The 24,846-nt window shown below is 46.8% G+C and overlaps 1 protein-coding gene across 3 annotated transcripts in view; it reads right to left on the reverse strand.

Annotated features, from left to right (window-relative positions):
* The window catches only part of PPP1R16B (protein phosphatase 1 regulatory subunit 16B), a 54,870-nt gene that overhangs the window by 1,405 nt on the left and 28,619 nt on the right, over window positions 1–24,846 (reverse strand). For all 3 annotated transcript variants that reach the window (XM_061441473.1, XM_061441474.1, XM_061441472.1), the window contains exons 3-10: window positions 9,205–9,275; window positions 7,050–7,195; window positions 5,603–5,706; window positions 5,160–5,284; window positions 3,086–3,211; window positions 2,655–2,730; window positions 1,500–1,629; window positions 595–763 (exon numbers count right to left, since the gene is read on the reverse strand). In XM_061441473.1, the coding sequence (XP_061297457.1) occupies window positions 595–763; window positions 1,500–1,629; window positions 2,655–2,730; window positions 3,086–3,211; window positions 5,160–5,284; window positions 5,603–5,706; window positions 7,050–7,195; window positions 9,205–9,275 (947 nt within the window). The remainder of the gene's footprint in view (window positions 1–594; window positions 764–1,499; window positions 1,630–2,654; window positions 2,731–3,085; window positions 3,212–5,159; window positions 5,285–5,602; window positions 5,707–7,049; window positions 7,196–9,204; window positions 9,276–24,846) is intronic.

Consider the following 24,846-nt stretch of genomic DNA (forward strand, 5'->3'; position numbering starts at 1 on the left):
AGAAGAGCATCTTCTCCCATCCCCCCTAGCACAGTTAATCCTTGTGACAACTTCCTAAACCTGCTCACACTCAGCCTTTCCACCAGACAGGTACTGCAGCACAGACACTGAATTCACCCACTTAACAGGACCCTGTAACGCTGTGAGCCCCAGCCAGGAGCTGCTTCCCCACTAGGAACATGGAACATTAACTCAGAAGGACTCACTTTGGAAAAACCCAAATATAGTTAAATAAGCATATTAATTAACATGACAATAACCAAATTAAATGAATAACTGCAGAACAAGGTTACAGTTCTTTTGTGATTACCAGTTTGTTACCTATAAAGAGAAATGCACACGGCATTTTTCCTGAACTTCCAGGTTCCCTAGGGCCTTATCTCAAAACCAGACAGCTGTAAATCCAGCACCATCTTTCCACTTTTAATGGGCTGTGCCAGTTCATCCCAAATGAGGATTTGGTCTTCAGCTTACATCTGATGGATGAGATTTACAGATTTTTCAGCCACCTCCAATCCCAGGGCACTCACTGCTACTGAACCTGTGCTCCCTGCCCTCCTTGGTGACTCCCAGAATAGAGAAGAGATTCCTTACAGGGTCTGTATTCTCCTGGTCAGGCCGAATCTCCCCAATTTCTCCAATTAGGCCCGAGTTTCTTCCTTCTTCTGCTGCCCCCAGTTGCTGCCAGACAATGGCCTCTTTCTCACATTCCTTCCTGTAAAGGTTTGTTCGGTCCGAAAGGCTGGCCCTCCTCACCACCTTCCTGTGGGACAGGGGAGAGGGGCATCGAAGCCGTGAGCAGGACATGACAGTTCCTCTTACCCCATAGATCTTCTCACCACCTCCTCATGCTTTACAGCCTCTTCCACTGCAGTGGAATGTGAAGTTAGCTTCCTGGCACCCACGCAAAGCAAAGGCACTGGTGTGGATATTAAAAGTGGGAGGAATTTTAAGGAGCTTTAAAGTAGTAATTGCAAATTTGTGTTAGATCTGAGACAGCTCACCCAATGATCTACTCTGCAACCAGTGGAGGAAATGTAGAGGGAAACAGGCCACGAGCTCTTTAGAGAGCTTGTGGTCTGCAGGACTGCTTTGGTGTCTAGTAAACATCTTCTAAAAACCTGTATCTGAGCACAGATCTTGGCCACGAGACATATTATTGAGAAGCTCAAGTTAATCCATGTGAAGCACTGATTCTCCTACACCAGTATCAGTAGTTTAACAGGGTAAATTCTCACCACTTGCTCCTCTGCTTGGAGCAGTTCTTAAACCACGACAGTGCAAAGCCATTTTCCCCCAAGAAATAACACCTCTTTCTAGTGAAAGAACCCCCCCTCAAAGGAGCTCTGCCCTCAGCAACCAAAGTCAGCTTCTGCCTTTCAGAGTTCATTCAGGAAGGACAGACAAGTTTTTCTCTCACCGACCCCAGGGTGTTCTGGAGTCACATCTGGGTGGCCAAGCTGCTGCCCTCGGTACCCTGTGGGATACAACACACTTACCCCCGGCTGCCAGTGCTGGATGTCCTTCGGCTCAGGGAGGATTTATGCCTCATCTGAGACTTCATGATCACATCATGTTTGTGTTTCAGCTCCAGAAGTAATACTTTGAATTCCTCCTCTTCACACAGATCTATGGCACACACAAACCAAGTTGTTAATCAGACAGTTCAAATGTGGTACCATTAACACTGGTCTGCCTTTCTAGTATATACAACTACAAATGCTAGAAGGAAGAGAAGGGAAATTTAAGCAGAATATGCTTAAGCACATTATTTTCTAAACAAATTAGGCAAGACAGAATGGCTTGGACACCTTAACAGGAGCAGAAAACAAGAGCTGCTGATTGTGACAGGGGCTCAGCTTTGCAATGATCCAGCTATTCAGCTGGATCATTTGTCCCATTCCTACAGGATGTTGTGCCTTTACCCATGAAACATGTGAGTTCACCACTGTACCAATGCTTCAGGATGGGAGTACAAGAAATTTCTGTAATTAACAGAGTGCAGTTCCCCTGAATACAGCACTTTTTTACTTAAGCCTCCAAAACAACAACAAAAAAAAAAACCTAAACCAGAGCAGGACAGAAGACAAGGACTTCCAACCTTCCAAATGAGATGCACAGATTTTTCAATAAAGACTCAAAAAGCAAAACTAGCACAAGGTCACAATACACAAGGCCAGATGCTAGCATTTGTACTTCCAATCTGTTCCAACACCTGTGTGTGCTTTCCCCTTCCTCTCCAACCCCTCAGAGCTTAGCACACTTCACTGCACCAAGGCAAAGTTAGACACCCAAGTATTAGGGCTGCACTCAACAGCTGCTCAGATCAAAGACTGCAATGGAAGAGCAGGTACCTGTACCTAGCACAGGTACAGAGGGATAACATGAGTGGAAACACATGGGAGAAAGACTTGGTGCTTGAGAAATGCATTCTCTTTTGGGTTTATGAGCAGAAAGAAGCATTTTCAGAAGGACCAGAGTAGGTGCCTTAAAACTTCGGTCCCACTTAAATAACAGCAACTTTGATTCTAAAGACACCTGGAAAAATTACATTCATGCTTCTGAAAGCACCATGTGAAGACTCCAGCATGCTCAGGGGGAAAAGGGCTTTTTTGTCTTTTTTGCCTTTTTTTTTTTAAGCTTAATAAACTCACCTATTGGCATCTCATCCAAAGATGTCCTGGCACTCAAACTGGCCCCATGGGACACAAGCAACTCAGCCATCTGCATCTAAAGGAAGGAAAAGAAAGCCAAGCTGATAGAGGTATTTTAGGCAATCACTTTCTTTCTCAAAGCTGAAAAGTTGGAATAAGATAAAAAGCAATGGCCTGCATGCTCAGCTCGCCTCACATTATTCTGGCACATGTATGGACATACTTCCCCACATGTATGGCCACTGCATGGACATACTTCCCCTGAACTTTCTCAGCAGCAGGTTCTTTTCGGCACCCCAAGGACCTCATCTGATGCTGTCCAGAGAGTGCAGCCCTAGTACAGGTTTCTTCTCCGTGCAGAGTACTTTATAACTTGCCCAGGCAAAAAGAAACATTACCCTTATACATGACACTTGCCACAAAATCATTACCTGTCCCCAGAAAGCAGCAGCATGAAGAGGTTCCCAGCCGTCCCAGTCCTTAATATCCAGGCTTGCCCCCTGGTCAAGGAGGACTTCAGCTGCATGCAGATAACCATTGGCTGCAGCTATATGCAGCTAGGAGATAAGGAACAGAGCATGAACCACCTGCAAGGACCACGAATGGTTTTATACACCAAGTTTCAGTGGAATTTCTTGGATAACGTCTGTGTCTAGATCTGGACAGGCAGCACATTCCACATTTGGCAGATGCCATCAGATCAAAAGCAGGTTGTTCCTGTTACTAAAACTCAGTATTACCTGCATTAAACATGGACTTTTAAATGCTGCCCAATTAGTAAGGAAACAGCACCATTAAAATGCAAGCCTGCAATGGGGAACATCACCCACTGTAAACTGCATTTCTCATGGCAGAGGAACGTCTCCTCTGCCCCATTTAAGTGCCATAGATGTCATTTTTTTTATCACATTTTCAGCCTGCTTTGGTCCCGATTCTCTCTGTGCAATTGCGCTTCCACTCACACTATAATTATTTTCACCATTTCAAAACCAAATCCATTTTAATCCTTGGCTACTTTTACTTAATGAAATACGATTTTTCAGATATTGGCTTCCAGCTACAACCACCACTTTGGAGACACCAATAACAGACTCCTTTAGTCCCCCACAACACTTCATGTCTCTGATGGTTTTCATAACTGTGGTCTGCTGTTGCATCTCTGAGCAAAATACTAACCTAAGCCTTAATCTGAACTCCAGTCAGCACCCATCCTGCTTCAGCCGTGCTGAAGAGGAGAACGAAAGCTTCTTCTCAAGAATTCCCCTGTGGATCCCACCACCCAAAGCTGAACCCTTGAGTGGAGATGAACTGTGATGCTTACTGTAATTCAATTAATTTCTACATAAATTCTATAGCACTGGGTCATACCCTCTAGAGGCCACATGAATTAACAAGGAATCACTTGGGGGTGATATTAAAAGGGAGGCCAAGAGGTCTGCTTAAATTTATGTATATAATCCTTGTTAAAGGGGAAAGCATGCTAAAAAATATGCTGGGAAAAAAGCTTCAGTCATCCAAGTTTATCTTGGAATGAGCCTGTGCTCCCCTTACACTTCTGGTATATGCTACAGGTGACAATTTCGATTAAGAAACCTGAATACACTGCCATAGTCTGACCATCAAGCAGATGTTCACATGTGGTCTGTGTATCAGTTATGTCTGCACCCAAGTATCAAATGACGAAGGCTGCATGCAAGTCCGAACACATACGGTAGCACTACTGAACTTTCCCTGGGTTGGGACTTCCATAAGCAAGGATTTAAGAGACACTTTTTCAGCTGAAAAAGGAGGGAACAGGACTAGGATTGTTCAGATTCTTGGTCCCTGGATGACAGCATCCAGTCAAATCAGATGCCAGCTTGCTTTCTGCGGTACGTTTGTCCTGGTCGCTCTCCTTGCCCAGGGACAGGTGCCATCCTATATGAATAAACATCGCAGTCCACCAACTGTGCATGAGGCAGATGCTGTGCAAAGCAGAAAGAAGAGGCAGAAAGTCTTCAGATTGCCCAACACCAGATCCTGCTCTCACGAAAACCAGAGGGCTCACGTCTGCTCCACAGGAGTCAGATCAGACTACACGACTAGTGAGAAGCAAGAGGTCACCGGAACATCTTTCAGTCCTATCTCCCCACGGGTTAAGTACGAGTGCTGCAGTCTGCAACTCCTCACTGTGGGATTTCTTGCACCTTTTTTTCGAAGCTGCTGCTATCGGCCACTGTCAGACAGGACCCTTGCTGTGGGACCTGAGCTGCTGCACAACTGGCAGAGCTCACATAGACAAGGGATTTGCTTCAAGAAGCGCAGGGTTAGACACTAGGTTATGCCAGCTGTACTCATGGACAGCTATGTGACAATAAACTAAAGCATGGAACAAGATCCAAACAGCTTCCTCACTCCTCCCAGTGACCTGCACATGTTGATTTTGTGTAGCTCCTGCCACAGGGCAGGTTTCGTAGCCTCCAGGCTGAAGGAAGGCAAAAGTGAAGCCGCCAGAGTTTTACTCACCAGTGTGGCACCTTGGGCATCAGTCCTGTTCAGGTCCTGTCCCGTCGCAAGTATGTCATGAATGTCACAGATCATGACCTGCTCCGGAGCAGCCCGCATCTCATTGATTCTTTCCTGTGTAATCCCTGTTAAAATTCCAGTTAGAGAGAGGAGAGTTGGAAAGGCCTGTCCCTCTACTGCTTAAGAAGAATTAGATTTATGATTCCTGGTTGATGTGACCTCACATCGTTTTCAGAGGCTTTGTAGGTGAGGGGACTGTCCACTGTCCTTCACCCTCATCATTATTTAGGAATCAGAGAAACGAGATGGAGTCAGGCTTAAGAAATTGTGCCAGGCAGCAGCATCCTGCTTTTCTCTAGAGGCAAATCATGAGCTGAGAAACAAGGTAATTTTTAGTACTTCATTGACCCATTTTTGTATTTACATGAACTCAGTCTCCTTACCTTGGTAGGCCATGCAAGTCTCAATGACATCCAGAGTTGGCTCATCTTCACAGAGGTCGTACGGCATATTGCCATCAGCATTCACTGCCAGCAAGTCTGCTCCACTGCAAGGACAGAACTGAGTTACACAAGAAAGGACCTCAGACATCCTAGAGCAGACAATGCCAAACACTGGGATAAATGCTTAGGAAAAACTAACTGGGGTTTAATAGTTGCCCAAATGCCACCAAGGACAACTTTGGTTGTAGCAAAACAAATTAAATCTCCCCCATTCCTCAAAAGGCCCAGGGAAGACTGTTTCTGAGCTTGGGATCATGACATTAGGCTACCAGAGCCTGAATTTGATGGCAACTACTCAATACAGGGCAGCCTACAACAATTAAGTCCATAAGCTCTAGTTCCTCACCTGTCAGCCACCCCCGTGACACTCCCTTATCTTCATTCAAGACTCAGGAATGCACTGTGTTGTTCCACATTTATTTCCTCTGGTTTTATGCCCCCCATTCAAAAATTGTCTAACCCAAGTAGGAACATCCTCCAAGGGATGACTGTTGGCATCCTCTGCTCCACTTCCATCATTATACTGCCAAAGAAGGGGCAAATTGTCAATGCCAGTGTCCCTAATGACAGCATCACAGGGAAAAGTCTCCCTTTGCAAGGGAGGAGCAGCAGGCACTGCTGTGCAAGGCAGTGGGTTAACACTCTGCTCTCTACACCACCACTCCAGGAAATGGGGGAGAGGGCTCCATTACAGAGCCAGGACTACCTGCTCCGTGCAGGAGTCACAGCAGGTGCCCATTAAATGCTGGGCATGGTACAGCTCAAAGCACATCTGGTTTCTTCCTCTTTACTGGCAGGCCTAGAAGAGGTTTGAGGCTTTGGTCAAGTCAAGTGGAAGGTCCAATGCAAAAACCTCATGTCCACACCCTGGGAAACAAGCATTACAAGAAGCTAACAGGTTACTAATGAAGAGCCAGTAAGACAGGTCACAAAGTTCACTCAAGATTTTGAGCTACGCAAACATGCTGCTCTCCTACCTCAGTGTCTCTCTGACTACAGCTGGAAGACCTGAAGTCGTGTTTAAGAGCTTGAGGGTGCATTCTGCTGCCTGCTCCTATTTCTACCTATCCAGCATGGTTCAACAAGCAGAAACACAGGCACAGCAGAATACAGGTCAATTGTGGCAAATTTTGGCCCAGTCTCCAGAAGCTTCATGAAACAAAGTCAAGTCACCTAGGGTTTTACTGTGTGTCCTCAACCTTTCTGCTCTTCCTCCTCCACCCTCTTTTCCCCCAAGCAGGAAGGAGTCCAATGAATAGCTTGAAAGCACGGAATAATCACCACTGCTGCAATCTGGCAAGGCACTAAGCAGTCTCGGTTTCCATCCACAGAAGCTGTGGGTAGAATCAGATCTGTAGAAAGGGACAGACACAGAAAAGCCACCTACTGCTGGATGAGGATCTTCACCAAGTTGATATGACCACATGTAGCTGCTGCATGCAATGGAGTCCACAGCTCGTTGTCCTTCGCATTGACATTGGCCCCGTGGCTTAGGAGAAGCTTGACTATCTCTTCATAGTTATCTATGCAGCACTGGTGAGGAAGAGGTACAGACAGATAGGTTTTTTTAAACCTCGGGAAGATAAGGGCGCACACCTGCTCACTTATACCAGGGCACCCAGACATGGCAACCTGCAGTGCTTGGCAACAAGCATCTCCAACAGTTAAACACCAAATCGAGCACAAGTGGTGAGAAAGGTACCATGCAGAGCACCTATGCTGAGCACACTGAAGGTCACTGGTGTTTTACAGGGCCTTCTGGTTTGGGGACAGAACCAATAAATGTGTGCAAATGTGCACACAGCTTCTGTTTCGGCTAGGTCTTCCATATTCAGGAGCAAACATAGCAGAAATTCACCATAACCAGTATAACCACATACCAAGGGATGAACTGACAAGCTGACATTCCCTTTTCTTAGGGAAAATTCCACACACTGGCATGTGATGAGTAAATATCTTCTCAGCAGCTCACACTACCTACCATGGTTATCTCAAGAGATGTCAGTTGGATTCTCAGATTATGAGGTACTTCAAAGGGCAACTTTTATTTCCTGAAATAAATCAGCATCCTTGATGCATCTACACCACAGTCCCAGGGGCAGCCAGCAAAGAGGAGCTCAGTCGCTCTCCTTCAGGGAAGATGGAATCTGCTTTCTGATCCATCTTGCGCTCACTTCATGAAGTGAGTATGCTAAAGACACTAAAATAAGATTAACTCTTCTGCAAGGAGCCTGTTTGTGGCCTACACATTACTGCAGACCCCCACAGCAGACTCACAGCTCAGCACTGCAGGATGGGCTTGTCCTGGGGCTGAATTACAATCCACAACAAGCATTTTTGTAGCTGAGTGTCAAGGACCCTTTATGTATTTCTATTTCTTAGAATATGCATTTCTATTTGGATATGGAGGTGAGGTTAAAATCATGCCTGTTACACAGCCAAGTTACCACAGGAGTATAACTGCATCTTTCAGTGGAAGCAACTGCTTATGGGCAATAATGTTCACTTAGGAGCTTCCCTTTCTTCAGCGATTCAGTTAATTCTTGTGGATGCAAAATCCCCACCTCAGCTCCCAAATGCACCTTTACAATAACTTAATGTTCAGTGGGCAAGGTGTGATTCTCCATGGATTCAGTACCTAGAGGGGAAAGTGATGAGGCTGTCAGCATTTCTCCATATACATCTCTTAGGAGAGGTGGTGCTGGTGGTGGGGAACTTTTATTCTTCCAGAAGCCAGTTTGCATTTTTAAGCAAACATCCATCCAGCTTTGAAGAGAGCAAGTGACTTGCAGAAGAATTCAAAACCCAGAGTTCACAGGAGCATTTACAGAAGGGACAAATGGCAAGAAACCTGTGAGTCCCTGTCCTGCACTCAGAGCAAGTGTGACAGCTGCGCTTCTATTTCCAATGGCAGTGGAGGTGGCTGTTCTGGGCACAGCAAGTCCCATGGGCCTTCTGCAGCTACTGAGAATGAGGACACATGAGGAGGGGTGGGGATGGGGGCCTTAAGAAGACCAGAACAACCCTTATGGGATCAGTGGAGAGCCCTGAGGAAGGACAGACACACACCACTACAGCAAGTCTGTATTTTACTGCTGATACACAGACTTTGGGGAGTCCCTGAGCCTACAGAGGTCATCAGCCAGCTCTCCAAGCACCCTGGGCATCACTTATTTAAACCAGTTTCAAAACTCATCAGTTGCCAAAGTCTCTAAATGTGAGCCAATCTGCTTTGAGAGTTTATAACCCAGCCCTGCAAGAACTAAAGGGTGGGAGAAATGTTGTTCATGTCTGAAATCCAGCCCTGCTTCCTGAGCATTTATTACGATCGAACAAAGTCTGGGATATAGCAGCAGCAGGGTCTAATCTCACTTTGCTCCCCAGGAAACGGCATCACCAGCACAACACAGTGAAGTTTCACTGCTGTGACTGAGCAAAACAATGAAACCCAAGAGCTCTCTCCTTTTACCCTGCGGGTCTGCTCAGAGGACAGTGAGAAGGTACACAATAGGAGCAGCAGGGACCTGTGTCCTCCTCCTCACCTGATGCAGCGCAGTTAATCCGTCTTCATTGCACAGGTCTGGGCTGATGTTGCTCTTCAGCAAGTAACACACTGCAAGGGAAGGAAACAGGAGGAAAGGAGAGTCAGACCACTAGTCCTAACACATCTCTCCGTCTCAGCTAGCCCTGGCCAGCTCAAGGCAAAGGCAATCCACACCATCAGGGTATTCCATTGTGTTCAGAGCTGGAGGAGACCTCGCACCCAGGGCTGATGTCAGCCTCCAGCCACTACAGTGCCAACCAGAAAAATGCCTTCTTGATTTTATCCATGTCCTTGGTTCAGCAGTAGCAGTCATTTTTCTCCTTCTTAGTAGCTGGTGCAGTGCTGTATTTTTGACTTTCAGCCTGGGAACAGTGCTGATAACACCGATGGTTTTAGTTGCTGCTCAGTGATGTTTAGTCTGATGAAGGACTTTGTGAGCCTCATGCTCTGCCAGGGACGCGGGGAAGCCGGGAGGAAGCAGAGACAGGACACCTGACCCAAACTAGCCAGAGAGGTATTCCATACCACAGCATGTCATGTGCAGTATATAAACTGGGGGCAGTTACTCGGAAGGGTTAGATCACTGCTCGGGTCGGGCTGGGTATCGGTCAGCAGGTGGTGAGCGGTTGTATTCTCTTCCCTTGTTATTTCCCTTATCATTATTGGTGGTAGCAGTAGTGATTTGTGTTATACCTTAGTTACTCGGCTGTTCTGATCTCAACCGTTGGGAGTTACATTCTTTCCATTCTCTTCCCATCCCTCCAGAAGTGGGGAGAAAAAAGCGGGGGGAGTGAGCGAGCGGCTGCCTGGTTCTGGGTTATCTGGGCTTAAACCACGACAATCCAGAAGAGAGCATCAGCACACAAGCTTCCCCAAGCTCCCGTCTGCACAGACTGCTGTCACAGCCAGGATTGTCACAGGGTTGTGCTGGAACAGTCTACATTTTGATCTTGTGCTTGCAACACCTGAGCACAGCCCCCACACACTGCAGCCCGGCAGAGCTCAAGGGTAACCGGTGGTTTGGGCATCTGAATGAAAACAGTAAGAGAAATCTCACAGAGGGAAGGCCGAGGTCTTCCCTCAAGAAGTTATCAGTCTGGAAGTTCAGGGACCTGCCACACCTCAGACTCACAGGGGTTGCTTTGGACAGTGCACATAAACTGTTGGGTATTTGAAGAAAGCTTCACAGAGGCTTTGTTTTGAAACTGCTCCTTTGAGGGGAAAAGATAAGATTTGTTCCGTCAAAATGTACGTTTCTGAAACACGTGAGAAGTCACCTGAGGTGAGAAATAAGGCTTGCTCTGAGGCACAGATCTTGCACCAACAAGCCTGGCATAGGGCATAAATAGCAATGGGAACTGTTCAAATTCAACACTGCTGGCAGATCTGGATGATCTATACCCATCTTCTGTTGTTTACTTCTTCATTCCCTGCTTTTCCTCCAGAGATTTCCCTACCTTATGCTTTTCCCACCTCAAATGTCACTGACAGCACAGTGGCATTGATTATGAACCAGCCAGAGATAATGGCACAAGCCAGAAGTTCATAATCATCTCCCTGGGCCATAGTAGCAACAGATATCCAAGTCCCATCTCATTCGATGGCAAGGATGCAGCCATTAAGTGAAACCAGAGCTGCAAAGTAAGGAACACTGGCAAAGCTGGAAGGGCAATAACCATCTTCAGAGCTGGCAATCCAAAGAGCTGCAGGGCTGGTGACTCCCAAAGCCTCCTGCAGCCTCTGCTTCTGTAGACATGCTGTTAGAGGGAGCTCTTTCCCCAGCACATCCATAGGGAAACCCATTGGCAGGGCTGTCCCTGGGCACAGAGCACCTCTGGCATCCAAAGGGGACCATGGAAAACATCTCCACAACGACATCAATGTTGATTTATGAAGCTTTGTTTAAAAGAGCCGGAAAACACACTCACAAGGAAAGCAAACCGAAAGCAAAGTGGAATTCTGTCCGGAAGCCACCAGTCTGACGTTATCAAACCGGCAGCAAAGCCCAGAGGAGGGAAACAAACCAACTGCCACGCATCCCAAACCAACCACACTGCATCACAGGCTGTTCCATCCTGCTCGGAACGACTGCTGGCATGCATGTTTGCTGGCAATCGTACCAAAGCTTTGAACCGTGCTCGAGGAAACCGACACAAAACAGCAGGAAACAACAAAGAGCAGAACTCACCCCCCACAGGAGCCCAAACTGCCTGACGTGCTCCAGCTCAGAGGCTGGGGCTGGAAGCCCACACCTCCGCCCAGCTGGCACCCCAGCACTGCGTGCCCTACAGGAACAGCAGCACTGATACCCATTTCATGACTGTGTTTCTACTGTTTCTGGCCAGCCCCAAGCTCCTGCTCTCCTCATCCAAGCCGACTGATAGAAGAGTCATTCACCAGTGGGTCAGTTGTCTCTTATTTACTTTGGATCCTCTGCCATCAGGTTTTAATTGAATCTCAGTCATTTAAAAGCCATTATGTACTAATGATGTACAGCTCCATAATCATGCTTTGCCTGATTATGGAGCTTTGGACAAGTTGATGCTGGTAGATTAACCTTACAAGTGCTGTCTTTCCATGGGAAGAAGCAGCATAAATCTCAGCTTGCTCTGGAATATGGGCGTTTGAAGGCTTTGCAATCATGGCTTGACAGAGCTTGTAAGAGTTCTTGAAGGGTTAAGATTCAAAGAAGGATTTTTGAAGCCTAAAAAATTGGGGCTGTTCAGCCTGGAGAAGAGAAGGCTGCATGGAGACCTTCAGTGTCTGAAGGGGGCTACAAGGATGCTGGAGAGGTGCTTTTCATCAGGGACTGCAGTGACAGGACAAGGGCTGATGGGTTCAAACTGAAACAAGGGAGGTTTAGGTTGGATACGAGGCAGAAGCTCTTCCCTGTGAGGGTGCTGAGGCGCTGGCACAGGGTGCCCAGAGAAGCTGTGGCTGCCCCATCCCTGGCAGTGTTCAAGGCCAGGTTGGACACAGGGGCTTGGAGCAAGCTGCTCTAGTGGAAGGTGTCCCTGCCCATGGCAGGGGCTGGAGCTGGATGAGCTTTAAGGTCCCTCCAAACCAAACCATTCTATGAAAAGCACATTTGTGAGTTTCCCATCGCCTTAGGAATAGGAAAGTGAGGTCACAACTGTGACAATTTGCAGTGCTGGGAGCTAGACCCACCAACTGACTCCACTGCCTACAGCATGAAACAACATAAGGGAAAGGGACCTGAGCAAGCAAAGTGCTTCTCCTCAAGCCAGCTGGTGCCGTGTGCCTCACTGTGCAGCCCAACACCTCCTCCAGGCACAAATGATGCCAGGCAGGTAGGAAATGAACGCTTCAGCTCACGAGGCCACAACAAACTTGTCACCTTCTGTCAGGTCAAGCCTCAGCACAGCACTTGTGAAAGGAAGTTCCACACACACCATAGACACAAGACAGAGCACGGAAACAGGTCTTCTGCGAGCTCAGGTCACCCCAAGCCAAACAGAATAGGCTTTTATGGGTCACATTAGCAACTACAGCAGACAGCAGCCTCCCTTTTAACACTTACCATTGACTTCTGAAAGAGAGCTCAGTGCTTAAAATACCAAGCTCAAAATCTGTCTTCTGCATGTAGGCGAGGGGCAGGTGGGCAGAAGGGGCTGGATGCGTGGATCTACTTTATTACATGTCAAGCACAAGTGGTGGGAAGCAGTTTCAAATGTATAGCAAATGAAGGAATGAAAATGATTACAATAGGAGCTCAGTGAACAAATTGTTGTGAATAATTCATTGCAAATTATATTAACTGAGCAATCACTCACATGTATTTTCCATTATTCTGCTTGCTCTGCCTATAATTGAACCTCTCACATGCCATGATGGTGCACATTAGTCTTCAGTTTATAGTTTATAATTTACATCTGTGCTGTGTTAAATGGAAAAAGCTCCCACAGCAGCTGTGAAAATACAGCCCTGGTTTTCAGTCATCCTCCATCATGTGTCCTGGGGCAGCCTCAGACAGATTCTCCTCCCTGGACACGAGCAGTGCCCGTCTCAGGAGCTCCCTCTCCTCCCAGGCATGTCCAAGCCTCACTTGTCTTCCACAAAACCTATAAATCAGGGGTAAGAAAAAACCCCAACACTGCTCAGGCCCTAAGGAAAATCGAGAACGGGGTAACCAGCTCTCACCTGACAAGACGCAACAGCACCATTGCTTTTCATTGATGTTACTTCCTGCTGAAGTTTGCACTAGAAAAAGCTTTCCCAGAAAAGTTCCTGAACCAGATGAAGATTTTTCCATGGAGAAAAAAACACCTTTGCTAGTGCACTTCCTCCTAAGCTACACTGTAAAATTCTGGACACTGTTACACTCCCATCTATACCCAGCATTTGCATACCACAAATACTAGTATCTCATAAGAGAAAAAAACAACTGAAATGGATGCAGATACCACAGAGGGAAAAATACCAGCAAACAACCAACCACCTTTCTGATAGGAGGTCCTGAGTCATCCCAGAACTGTACAGTGGCCAACTGTCCATGCTGGGAAGCAGGCTGCCCTGAGTGCTCAGAGTATACATACACACAGCCCTCTGGTTTCACAAATTCAGGCTGATTTTGTCCTTTTCATTTGCTGATTGCTTCCTGAAAATATTTAAACTCTTCTCGTTCACTTCCCCATTCTCAGAGCACCTTTAAAAGCTACAATTACACTGATGCTCTGTGGCACTAGTGTAATTCCTGCATGTTTATACCTGTTACACACTCAGTAATATGAAGTGTCACCTGGATTAAGAAGGGTGCTTTTACACACTTCTGGAAGCCACTTCCTCTCAAACGTAGCTTTAATGAAAATCCCAGCGTGGTGGTTGCTACTCTTCCCAGCATTACAGTGAGACACTGGCGGTGTCTGTGCCCCATCAGTGTTGGCAGAGGTGTCAGAGGCTGATCCTAGCCGGCGAGGCACGGTCCTGCAGATGGACTCAGCTACTTCAAAGCTGTATTTTTACTGCTATGGTTTTGCAGAGATATTTATTTCACAGGAGAAACATTGCCAGGAAAACAACACTGAAGGTATGAGCACCCTGCCAGGAAAGCATCCAGCTTCCTAACTCCATGTACTAGGGTACTCATATTTAAAAGCGTATCTAAACCCTGAGCAATAACAGGATGAATTTACTCAGCTTTAATCCTCCAGTCACTGCAATGTACAACTGAGAGCCCATCCTGGCCCCTTGTTAAACTCTGCATCTTCCTAAAGCTTTTTGAAAGACAGAAGTCCCCTCTGCAAACAGAACCGCACACTCTGGGGTTCAAACATTTAGTACACCTCAAAACAAATACAGCCCAGTTTGCCTGCTGGACCAGCAACTGAGACATCCCCTCCACCGTGACCACCATGCTTGCTCTGGAAGGTTCAACGCCTGTTAAGACTCTTTGCACCTAGTTTATATGCCTACAAAATCTGGAAAGCTTGGAAAGAGACCAGCAGAGCCCCGTCTGCTTCGTGCCATGTTCATACGGGCAGGGACGTTTCATGCAGCTACACTCAGCCCAGGGGCTGCTTCTCGCAAAGAAAAGCTATTTCTGGTTTTGATGCTTTTTGCCTACAGAGGCATTCACCTCCTGAGCCCCAGGGAGTTGGGAAGCTTTTCCTGCGGAGCCTGGGCCCAGTTCAGCCATATTTTATTCCAGCAGGTAAGAGCTGTCAACAACTCCTATGTTTAGTTAATGCAGAGTCCAATTCTTTCTACCCTCTTTGTGTCTGTTTCAGTCAATTTTTGCTTTATGTTTTACCTCTATCCACACAAGAAGAATGCTATAAAGGGATAACCACCTACAGCAGTGCCTTGGATGAATGGCCAGGTGTCCAGCCCTACTGCATCCCACATTTCTCCTGCCCTGCATCTATAGGACTTAACACTCTTTCTTCAATGGCTGCCATCTACCTGGGATTGCTCAGATTAGTAACAGTGTGCAAGTTACCCATCTGCAACCAGCAATGCTCAATGGATGCAGCAGATACAAAGCCAAATTCATTTCAATAGGGAAAATAAAAGTTAGAGGATGATGCCATCTGACAAGCCTTTCTAAATATCATGTTCAAAAGCATCATCATCCTTTCCTCCTGCTCAGACTAACAGTAAAATTGGTCCATGCAGGAGATACCAAACACATAAGGAAAAAAGTGAAGTCAGAGATTATTTTCTGGGTTTTCCATTCCTCATCTGTTATTGGAAGAATAACTAAATTATGTCAGTGTGGTTTTTAAACAGAGGATGGGCTTTAGAAGGGATGAGTGTTTTATACAACCTTTGGGCTCAGCTGCCTTCAGCAGGATTTCTGTGGGCAGGGAGCCAGGAAAGCAGATTCCCAACATCATTGTGACAGGGACACCTGGGCTGCCAAAAAGCCTCTTCTCTCTTTAGAGCAGGTATGTGAGTGGTGTCAATTTAGAGTACATAGAAAGCAAAAATTAAGTCAGACTTATGGATGTACGGATCAAGGAGACCAAGGCCAATTTTCCCAAGGATGACTTGGAAGCTGTAGCGATGAGCAGGGCAATACTGCCTTTTAGGGTGCAGTGGTGCTCGGCAGAAAGCACTGACCAGGCACAGAGGGAAGCGTCCCACTTCGAGCAGAGCCACACGAGTCAGTGTCCTGAGCAAGGAACACCAACAGAGAGAGAGAGGGAGGAGGGACAGCCACGTCCTCCAGGAGCAGCTTGATAGCAACTTACACACGAGTCTGCACCGGAAATGGTGGGTGCAGGCAGGCAAGCAACACTATTGCTTCTCTTTGTGTTTCAGGCAGAGTTAGCTGAAGGTCACCTACAGAGTCAGTAAAGGCTCAACAAGGACCTCCCGTTCTTCTACTGCTCTGGCTACTGTCAGCTTTCTTCCTGCAGAAAAGCTCTTCTTGGAAGTCACGACAACACATGCAAATGCACCCAGACAACACAACATCAAAGCCTTTTATCTGAGGAGCACAGAGGATCCTGCTTACATACCTGTTCAGAGACTACTTTTGATGTAGTAGACCAAAATCTACCTACTGAGACATGCAGCAGTCTTCACCTGTGATATCTGTACTAAGCTTATTAGAAAATAAATTTAAAAAAGGTACCAAAAAGGAAATGCAGAAAAAAAAAAAAGAGAGAAGTCTTTAATAGAAATCACAGCTTCGGAAGTGTTCGGATAAAAGAGAGAAGTGGTGTCAGGAGGTAAACTTCTGCAGTTGTCTGAGTACAAGAAGAGCTTCCCCAGTCACATTAACACAACAACAGATGATCTGAGGAGCAGCACTGCAATAACTCCCAAGCTCCAAGCAAAGCCAGTTGGCCAGTGTTTGCAAGAGGATACTCTAATACGCTCTGTGCAGCAGGAAATGGTTCATATTGCCATCTGAAAGTGTTACTGGGTTCCAGAGTCAACAGCCTCTGCCCCAGCTCGTATTTCAGGCACCGTGCGGCCTCAGCTGAGCAGCTGTGTGTTGACCTGAACCACATGAATGTTTTTAAGAGTCTCCATTATAAAGCAGGAAACTTTCTATTTAGAGTAAGGGAAGAGGTGCTGGTGGCAGGGTGGGAAGCACACATCTGCTTTCCAAGCCGCCATGAATTAATGCCAAACAATTCCCGCAGCAGCAGCCTGCTAACCCCAGCCCAGGAGCTCGCCCAGGAGACCAGGCTCACCCCTTTGCTGCTCCTCAGGTCCCGCTTCAGAGACCCCTTTTCTCTGTTAGACTCACAGAATCATGTAGGTTGGAAAAGATCTTTAAGATCACAGAACAGAAGGGTTTGGGTTGGAAAGGATCTTCAAAGCTCTCTCCTAGCTCTTGGCAGCCAACAAACCCTTGTCAGAGAAGTCGAGAGAATTCATTCGTGAACATCATCCTGTAAGGCACCCGGCACTGCATGGAAGCCAGTTTGTACATTTAAGAACTGAATCAGAACTTAGCACCTGAGCTTGGCAGAAATGCAGGTTCTTCACAGTTACAATAATACTCACAATGTATGAGACAGGCCAGAGAGAAGGTACAGGAGAAATCTGTGTGACAGCTGCTGTGCACAGAGGACACTCATCCCCCAAGCCAGGGGCTGAAGCTGGAGACCATCCAGGGCCTTGGGCCTGATCCAGCTGAGAGTGATCTACTCAATAAAGACCATGGCATAAGTTTGCTGCAGGTTGCTTGTTGTGCAACCCAAATTTAACACAGTTATCTTGAGCATCCAAGTTTAAAAAAAAAAAAATAAATAAACAAAAAGTTAAATTCTGTAATATTTCTTAATTTCATTGAAGAAGGTTTGAAATCCCCTTCCATGAGTCCTCAGGGACTGCATATCAGCCCTTTAAATTAGGTCAAAACAACTTGGCATGCAGGGACATGACCTGGGTTGGTGGACACCCTGATTCTCAAGTGCTCTGCATGCAGACCTTGTTTAATCTTACCTGCTTCATCACACACACATGACAAATCACTCAGACTTCTCCTGTCACAAGTTCTACATGACTTCTGCTTCCCACCACCTCAGGTAGGAGGTTCTGAGTGCTCCCAGGCTGGATGATGCAGTCTGTGTGATGCTGGGAGGTAAGCCCATGGGAAGCAGCTTCAAAGCTCGACAGCTCATTTTGACTTTTCAGAAGGAAAAAACAGTCCAGCCTGTTGCCTTCCCCCACCCCTGCCATTCCCACAGACACCAAAGCACCGACCTTGTGCAAGCTCACAATGACACAGCTTGTGCTGCCAGCTCTGCTCTGCTGAGCTTTACTGCAGCACAGCATAAGGAGAAAGAAGCTGTGCACAGGGTCAGGAGCAATTTCCTTTTTAATGAGTGGCTCCTTCACTTTCAAAGCCACCTCAGTCAGCTTAAACCTTTCATTTGCAGAATATGACTTGAATTGGGCAAAACCCTTCAGATCAGAGCTGGTTGGAGAGAGAAAACCAACTCCCCTTCACAAAGCACTGAGGAGTCATAATGATCTTGAGGTTCTTTCCAATTATCATCATCCTATGATTCTGTGTACATCATGGCAGAGGAAGAAGGATGCTCCCTGAAGGGAAGTCTGGGGTCCAAACCGACAGGCACAGCTCACACCAGGCATGTCAGATCAGGACCCCCAAACATTTACCCACAACAACGTTTGGGGTCAGCTGAGGAGTCTTTTACTTAATGTAAAGAGGAAAAGAGCTAAAATTCTCTGCCTTAGTGCTTCAGACCAGGTTACTGAGCACAGGATGGTTTGTGTTGGAAGTGACCTTAAAGCTCATCCAGTTCCAACCCCTTGCCATGGGTAGGGACACCTGGTTGCTCAAAGCCCCATCCAACCTGGCCTTGAATGGTTCATGCTGTTTGAGATGAGCACTTTCACCTCAACACAGAGAGGGATTTGGGTTTTTTATTCTTTTTTTTTGTGCGCGTGTGTATTTTCACACTGAGCTCATTGATACTGATACAATACATGGGTTACACCACCACATTAAAAGACTCCTACAGCTCTTATGCAGGTTTAAAGCATCCCATTTATCACACTTCGAACGTTAAGGCAAGAAGAAGAGCCAGGCTTGAGCTTTGCATCCTCTCCCATCAATTCCACAGTATAATATTTTGACTTAAAAACATAGTAACAACAAAATGCTTCAGTAGCTACCACAACTTTAATAAGTTCATTACCACCACTTTAATAAGTTCATTAATTGGCTGCTTACACTGCTCTGCTGACAGCAGTTACAGGCTGGAGAGGTGGGTCCCAGTGACAGCACAGGGAACCAGGAGCTGGTCCTGGGATGATGTGCAGTCCCCATGCAACCAACTGCTTGGGCCAGATCCAGCACTCCCTGCCTTTTTCCTGCTACCAAACCTGAAATTCAGTATCTCCAGTGTGACTGCCCACTTCAGCAGCTTATGGTGAGAGAACACATATTTTTCTGCTGACCAGCCTCCAGCTGAAGAAGCCTGCAGCATCTTGCTCAATGCCCTTCTCAACAGCAAGTTGCTCAAGAGCAGGAGTGGGGGTGGCTAGCTGTGGTACAGAGCCCTTGCAGACCAGCATGAGGACAAGATTCAAAGCACTCTGGTCCATGGAGATGCCATGGACCACTTTATCCCCCATGAAATAAATTGGGAGGGTTGCACTCTCATTCACTAAGCCAGAGATATAACCTTCCTCACACACAACAGTCCTGTCCTTCAGACACAGGCAGAGATCCACATGCTCAGCGCACTTCATGCCAAGAGCACAAGTACCTGTTTTGGAGATACAGGAGATCTGATCCTCGTTACTACATCTGTGACCAGTTATAAGATCCCTCCTCAATTGTTTTTGGCCCTACCTTTGTCTGTAAAAAACAGTCTTAAAAAAATTCCTTCCTCCCAAGCAGCTGTTTGTGACAAGTACTTCCAAGAGGTTTCCCGCATTTCACAGACTGAAGCAAATCCCAATCCAAGCTGCCATTACCACCCAAGGTACTGTTACAACAGAGAGAACCTGTTTCTTTCTGTACATCTCATCATAAAGAATAACTCCCAGGGAAAGAAGTCAACTAGACCAGGAGCTCCCAATGAGGTCTGGATCTCACACAAGCAGCTGCAACCAGTACAGTTATATAATGGAAACCTGACCTACGAACTTTGAACCAAATTCTAGCTATTCCCCTTTGAAAAGCGAGCTCATGAAGGCTGAACACTGCTTCTGGCCAGCTCTTATAGCTGTAACCTCTGGCTTGGCTCCATGGACAGGACCATCACCGTTCTTCTATCCAGCACACCTGGAAAGAAGGGGATCACCATCAAAAGGAGAGTTAAAATGGGCCTTGGTTGTGTAAATTGCATAATCTGTGCAACCTATTAGTAGGGAACAGAGCACATTTTGCCGGCCAAGACCTCCATGCGTCATCACCTACTTAAGACACAAGAAGGCTCTGGCTCTACCTCTTCCACCTAACGGGGCACTAGAAGCACCGAAGGAAGGGACAGTTTCCCAACAAACATTCATCCCTTGTAGATCAAATGGTCGCATATGGTGCTCTGGGGACAGAACAACTGCGGGGCCTAAAAGAAGCAAGATGACAATTAAGGCTTGGCATGAGGCACAGATAGATTTCCATTAACCTCTTCACTGCTGAAGCCTTGCTCCTCAGCGGAGCTGTTCTCCAAGAGGGTTGTTTCTCTAGACAGACCCACTAAACCAAACTGGTTTCAGGTGTTCTGTGCCTGTCATGCACAACAGCATCAAAGAGACTAAAATTGGGCAGTCACACCACGGATCAGAAACCCAAACAATCATAAAAGCAAAGACGAAGGCTCAGCACGCAGAGGAGAGACCATCCTCACCACAGGGAGAGGAACAAATCACAGCAGCTGGGATCTGCAGAGGCATCCTGGGAAGGGGACAAGGCATAAGGCAAAGCCACTTCCTCCACCACAGCACGAAGCCCCGCAGAGTTGGGAATTCAGACAGACCTGAGCCCCAGAGCAGCCAGGTGAGATGTGCAACCCCCTTTGGATTCCTGTTCTGCAGTGAAATTCCAAGAGCATTACGGAGGTTCTTCAAGGAACTGTGGGAGGAGCAGGAGGAGCTCTTACAAGGAACTCCTTGCATTGTTAGCAGTTTCAAGATGCTTCGCAACTGTCTGGTCCCTCCTCCCTCCACCCAGAGTATTTAAATCATGGAGTTTCTTCAGACAGTGGACTAGATGTGAGTGACAACACTTCTCCAACTTCTTGGCTGGCAATGCCTTCCTTTCCAATATTCTCACCGGAAATAAGGAGAAATTTGCTGTTGAAACGAAGCACATCCCCTAGGACTAAAACAGCAGCGAGACACAGGGGCCAGGCTACACTGACCCACTGACGGGTCTCATTTGGCCACATTTCTGGATCAGCTCCACGTGTCCACATCACGCAGGACACTGCAGCACCCCCCACAGAGAACACTTCCCTTCCACCAGAAGCATAGCTTGATAAAAGCTGCTGACCCCAGTTCGACTTCTCACAGGAGCCTGATGAGCCTGGGGTCAGGAAGGGGCTATGTGAGCCTCTTTGGAAGATGCCCCTTCGCCTGCAGCCGCCTCTCCAGGCGGCCAGTCCGCACGTGGCAAAGCCGGCAGGGACACAGCCAGGTACATGCTGGGCATGGCACGGGACTGCAGTAACTCTCTCCAACCCCGATTCACCCCACGGCCGCAGCGGCAGAGCCGGAGGAAGCCGGTGCCGGGCGGCCGCTCCGTGCGACAGGAAGCGCAGAGGCAGCAGGTGCACCGAGATTTCCCCCAACTATTCTTATCTTGTCTCGCAGTAACTCGAGGCTCCTTTCAGAACTGAGGCCTATTCAGCACAAACAAACAAGCTGCTGCATTCACTAACCCCTGCTGTGTCCGGGAAAGCGCTGTAAATCACATGCACAGACGGGGTTTACATGCAGAAAAGACAAGGAGCACACATCTGCCGTGATTTTATGCCATACCGGCACACTGAATGGTTTTATGCTCCTAAAAACCAGGGAGTTAAATTCCAGGCTCTCACACATTTTAATCCTGAGCTAATTTTTCTTTTTTCTATGCTGTAGCATATATCACCATCATCAAAAGAGCAGAACTCACCAAAACCAGATTTCCTGAAGATAAGAGTACAAGAAAATGATGTTTTCTACTGCAAATCAGTTCAGCAGAGGCTCACTAAAACATAATTGACAATTATTGTTTTCTTTTTGACAGCTAGTAGCAATTGTCTTCTCCTTAAATCCAGTGCACTTGCCAATTTAAAACTAATCTGTCCAAACAGGAAAGAAAATATCGGGCAAAAAAATTCCCAGTGAATATTGGCTAAGATTTACAAAGTTATACACCAGAGCATCAGCAGCTACAGCACCAGACAACTCAACAGCAATCAGGGTAAATCCAAGATAGCCTTGTGGAAAGAGACATCAGGCAAATGGAAAATGAATAGGAATAGCTAAACCAGTTTAGATTACCCTGACAGAAGTAGATCAGAAGAAAACTAACTCGATTAGGAGGGAGAGTCCCAAGCAGCCTGCCTCCAGGATGCCACCAGTGTGGTGATGCGGTCCCTGACAGAAGCCAGCACTTGGACTAAGGCAGGACATGCTGGTGTTCCCCAAGGGACGCTTGAAGTGCTGAACCTTGCAGGAACAGGGAAGCCCAAAACACATCATGGATACTGGTACCTGGACCAGCTGAGACAACTAGAAGCCACCAACTTCTCCATCTCCCCCATGAGACTAGCTCATGCACAGCTACCACCACTGCTTACAAGTTTCTACTGTGCACTAAGTGTGGCCACCCAGCGACTTGCTGGGTACCTGTGCTCCTGCTCCACTGATCACCCATAAAATGGTTTGGGTTGGAAGGCACCTTCAAAGCTCATCTAGTCCAACCCCCTGCAATGAGCACAGGGACATCTTCAACTAGATCAGGTTGCCCAGAACCACATCCAGCCAGGCCTGGAATGTCTCCAGGAGACAGGGAGACAGTGTGTTACAAGGAGAGGTTTTAAACAGATGTGAGCAGCTCAGTGGGATCCCTATTTCTTTCCTGTTCCATGGCTGGAAAACCCACAGGCCCTTCCACATCTAGCTGCAATTAAGGCTGTCAATCCCACTTCACATGAGGAAGTCAATCAACAAATGCTGCCCTTCAACTAGAAGACAAGTCTTTGAATATAAGTGAAGGAAGAATATTTCCTGTTCTCTTGTTCTCCTTAGGATAACTGGACAGATCAACACTGCCAACATTCCTGTTACTAAACACTTGAGAAATCTTAGAGCAGTGGGTGATACAGTGCAACGATGACCCAAACCTTGAATCCAACACTACAGATTCAGTACTGCCCAAACCTCAGATGAGTTTGCCTTGCTCTGAAGAGTGATAGAAAACTGGCACAGATGAGAATAATTTGGGTCAGGGGGTAGAGCAGCAGCTTCTTCACAGCTATTTCACAGCCTCATGATTAAAGTGATGCAAGAATAAATCTACGACGAAAGCACACTTCAAATCCTACTTAGATGCCCTTTAAGATCAAATTTAAAACTCACTGGCCCTTCTAATAAAAGCAAAATGGATTTCCAGCATCTCTCCATGACCCGCTGTCACCTACCAACCCAGATACATTGTGGTTTTGGCACAGCATCCAGCAGCAGGTTGGAAGTTGACTGGTTATGGCTTAGACTGGAGCTTCATATCACATTCAGGACTCACATCATTGTTTTGACAGCAACAGCTTTAGGAGGAAAGAAAACCCTGTAATCAAGTGCCTGACAGCCAGGAGGATGTCACTGCAGATCCACAGGGACTGGCTGGAGCTCTGGCTCTTTCTAATGTCTGCTATTTCAGGTTACCAAACACAGATTTTAATTAAAAGAAGAGTCCCATTTAAGCTCCTGTGGAGCCCTGCTCTTGCCTTGCAAATACAAACTGACAAGATCTGAAGTGAAAAAAACCCAGGTCTGAACAGTTCAAGAGTCACGGAAAGGGTCTGAGCTCCTAAGGAGGTTGGAACTTGTTCTCTGTGCTGTCCAGCTCCAGGTCTCTGAGTTAGGTCCTTGTCTCTAGAGCTGACAACCTCTCCAGAGGGTTAATCACACACCCCAGTTCATATCTCACCTGTCTCCTCTGACAACACATGAGAATTGAACCCAACACTGGTAGACAGATGGAGAAAGTGCTCTTCTTTCCACATCCTTAACATGAGTGAGATATCTGTCTTCTGCTGCAGGATCATTGCTCATTTCCAGCTCAAGAGGCTGAGAGTTGGGATGGATTTCCTGGCGACTTCCTTCTCACAAGATGCTGGGCAGACTGTAGACGCTGTAGATGTCCCACATCAATGAAACTTTTGTGCAGCAGAGCTGTTTATGCCTGTGCAAGGACTTCATGATTTTCATTCAATAATATTCTGACATTAAAATTTCGCTTTTATTGAACTAGGTCATTTTGATACAGGGAATCCTTCAGATTGGATAATTTGAAAGACTTGAAATCTTGTCTCGCTACATTCAAGCCTTATCATCATCAACCAGAACCATGTAAGTACAGCAGTTAACCTCCAACGTTCGCTGCTCTGAATCAGACCAGACTGGAAATATTTTGAAGGTGCTAGAATCTCTCCCGCCCACTCAAAAGGTGGCCGTTTCCAGGCAGGTGTAGGTGCAACACAGGACAATGTACAAGCTGTGTGCAGATAATGCTCCTCTACTGTGGAAACCATCAGCTGCCAGCCATGGAAAACAGGGCTTGGTGCCTGTCAGGGTAATTCCTGCTCTGGAATCCCCTTTTTAGAGGTGGACACTGTAAAAGTAGCTCTAAGGAGGAAATAAATAAATAAATAAATAGTTGGTTTTGGTTTTGTTTCCATGGGGGAGGTGTTGGTTGGTTTTGGTTTTGTTTCCATGGGGGCGGTGTTGGTTGGTTTTTATAATTAACAGGATTTCACTTGTCAGCCCAGGTAAAGGCATACAAAGATAAATGAGACTTTGGAAGTTTCCTATTGCAATTCAGAGCTTGGTGCTCTTACACTCGAGGCAGGGACCCCTCCTCTGTGCCACTGTGAAAGCAAAGCTAGGCAGAGCAGATGAGACCACCAGGAAAAAAGGAACTGAGACCTCCCCTGAGATCCTTGGACAAACTGACAGATGCTGCAGATTACAAAAC

This window comes from Pezoporus flaviventris, unplaced genomic scaffold, assembly GCF_033815535.1.
Source record: "Pezoporus flaviventris isolate CSIRO_AGI_PZ_B2104156 unplaced genomic scaffold, CSIRO_AGI_Pfla_v1 ptg000213l, whole genome shotgun sequence".
NCBI classification, from domain to species: domain Eukaryota; kingdom Metazoa; phylum Chordata; class Aves; order Psittaciformes; family Psittacidae; genus Pezoporus; species Pezoporus flaviventris.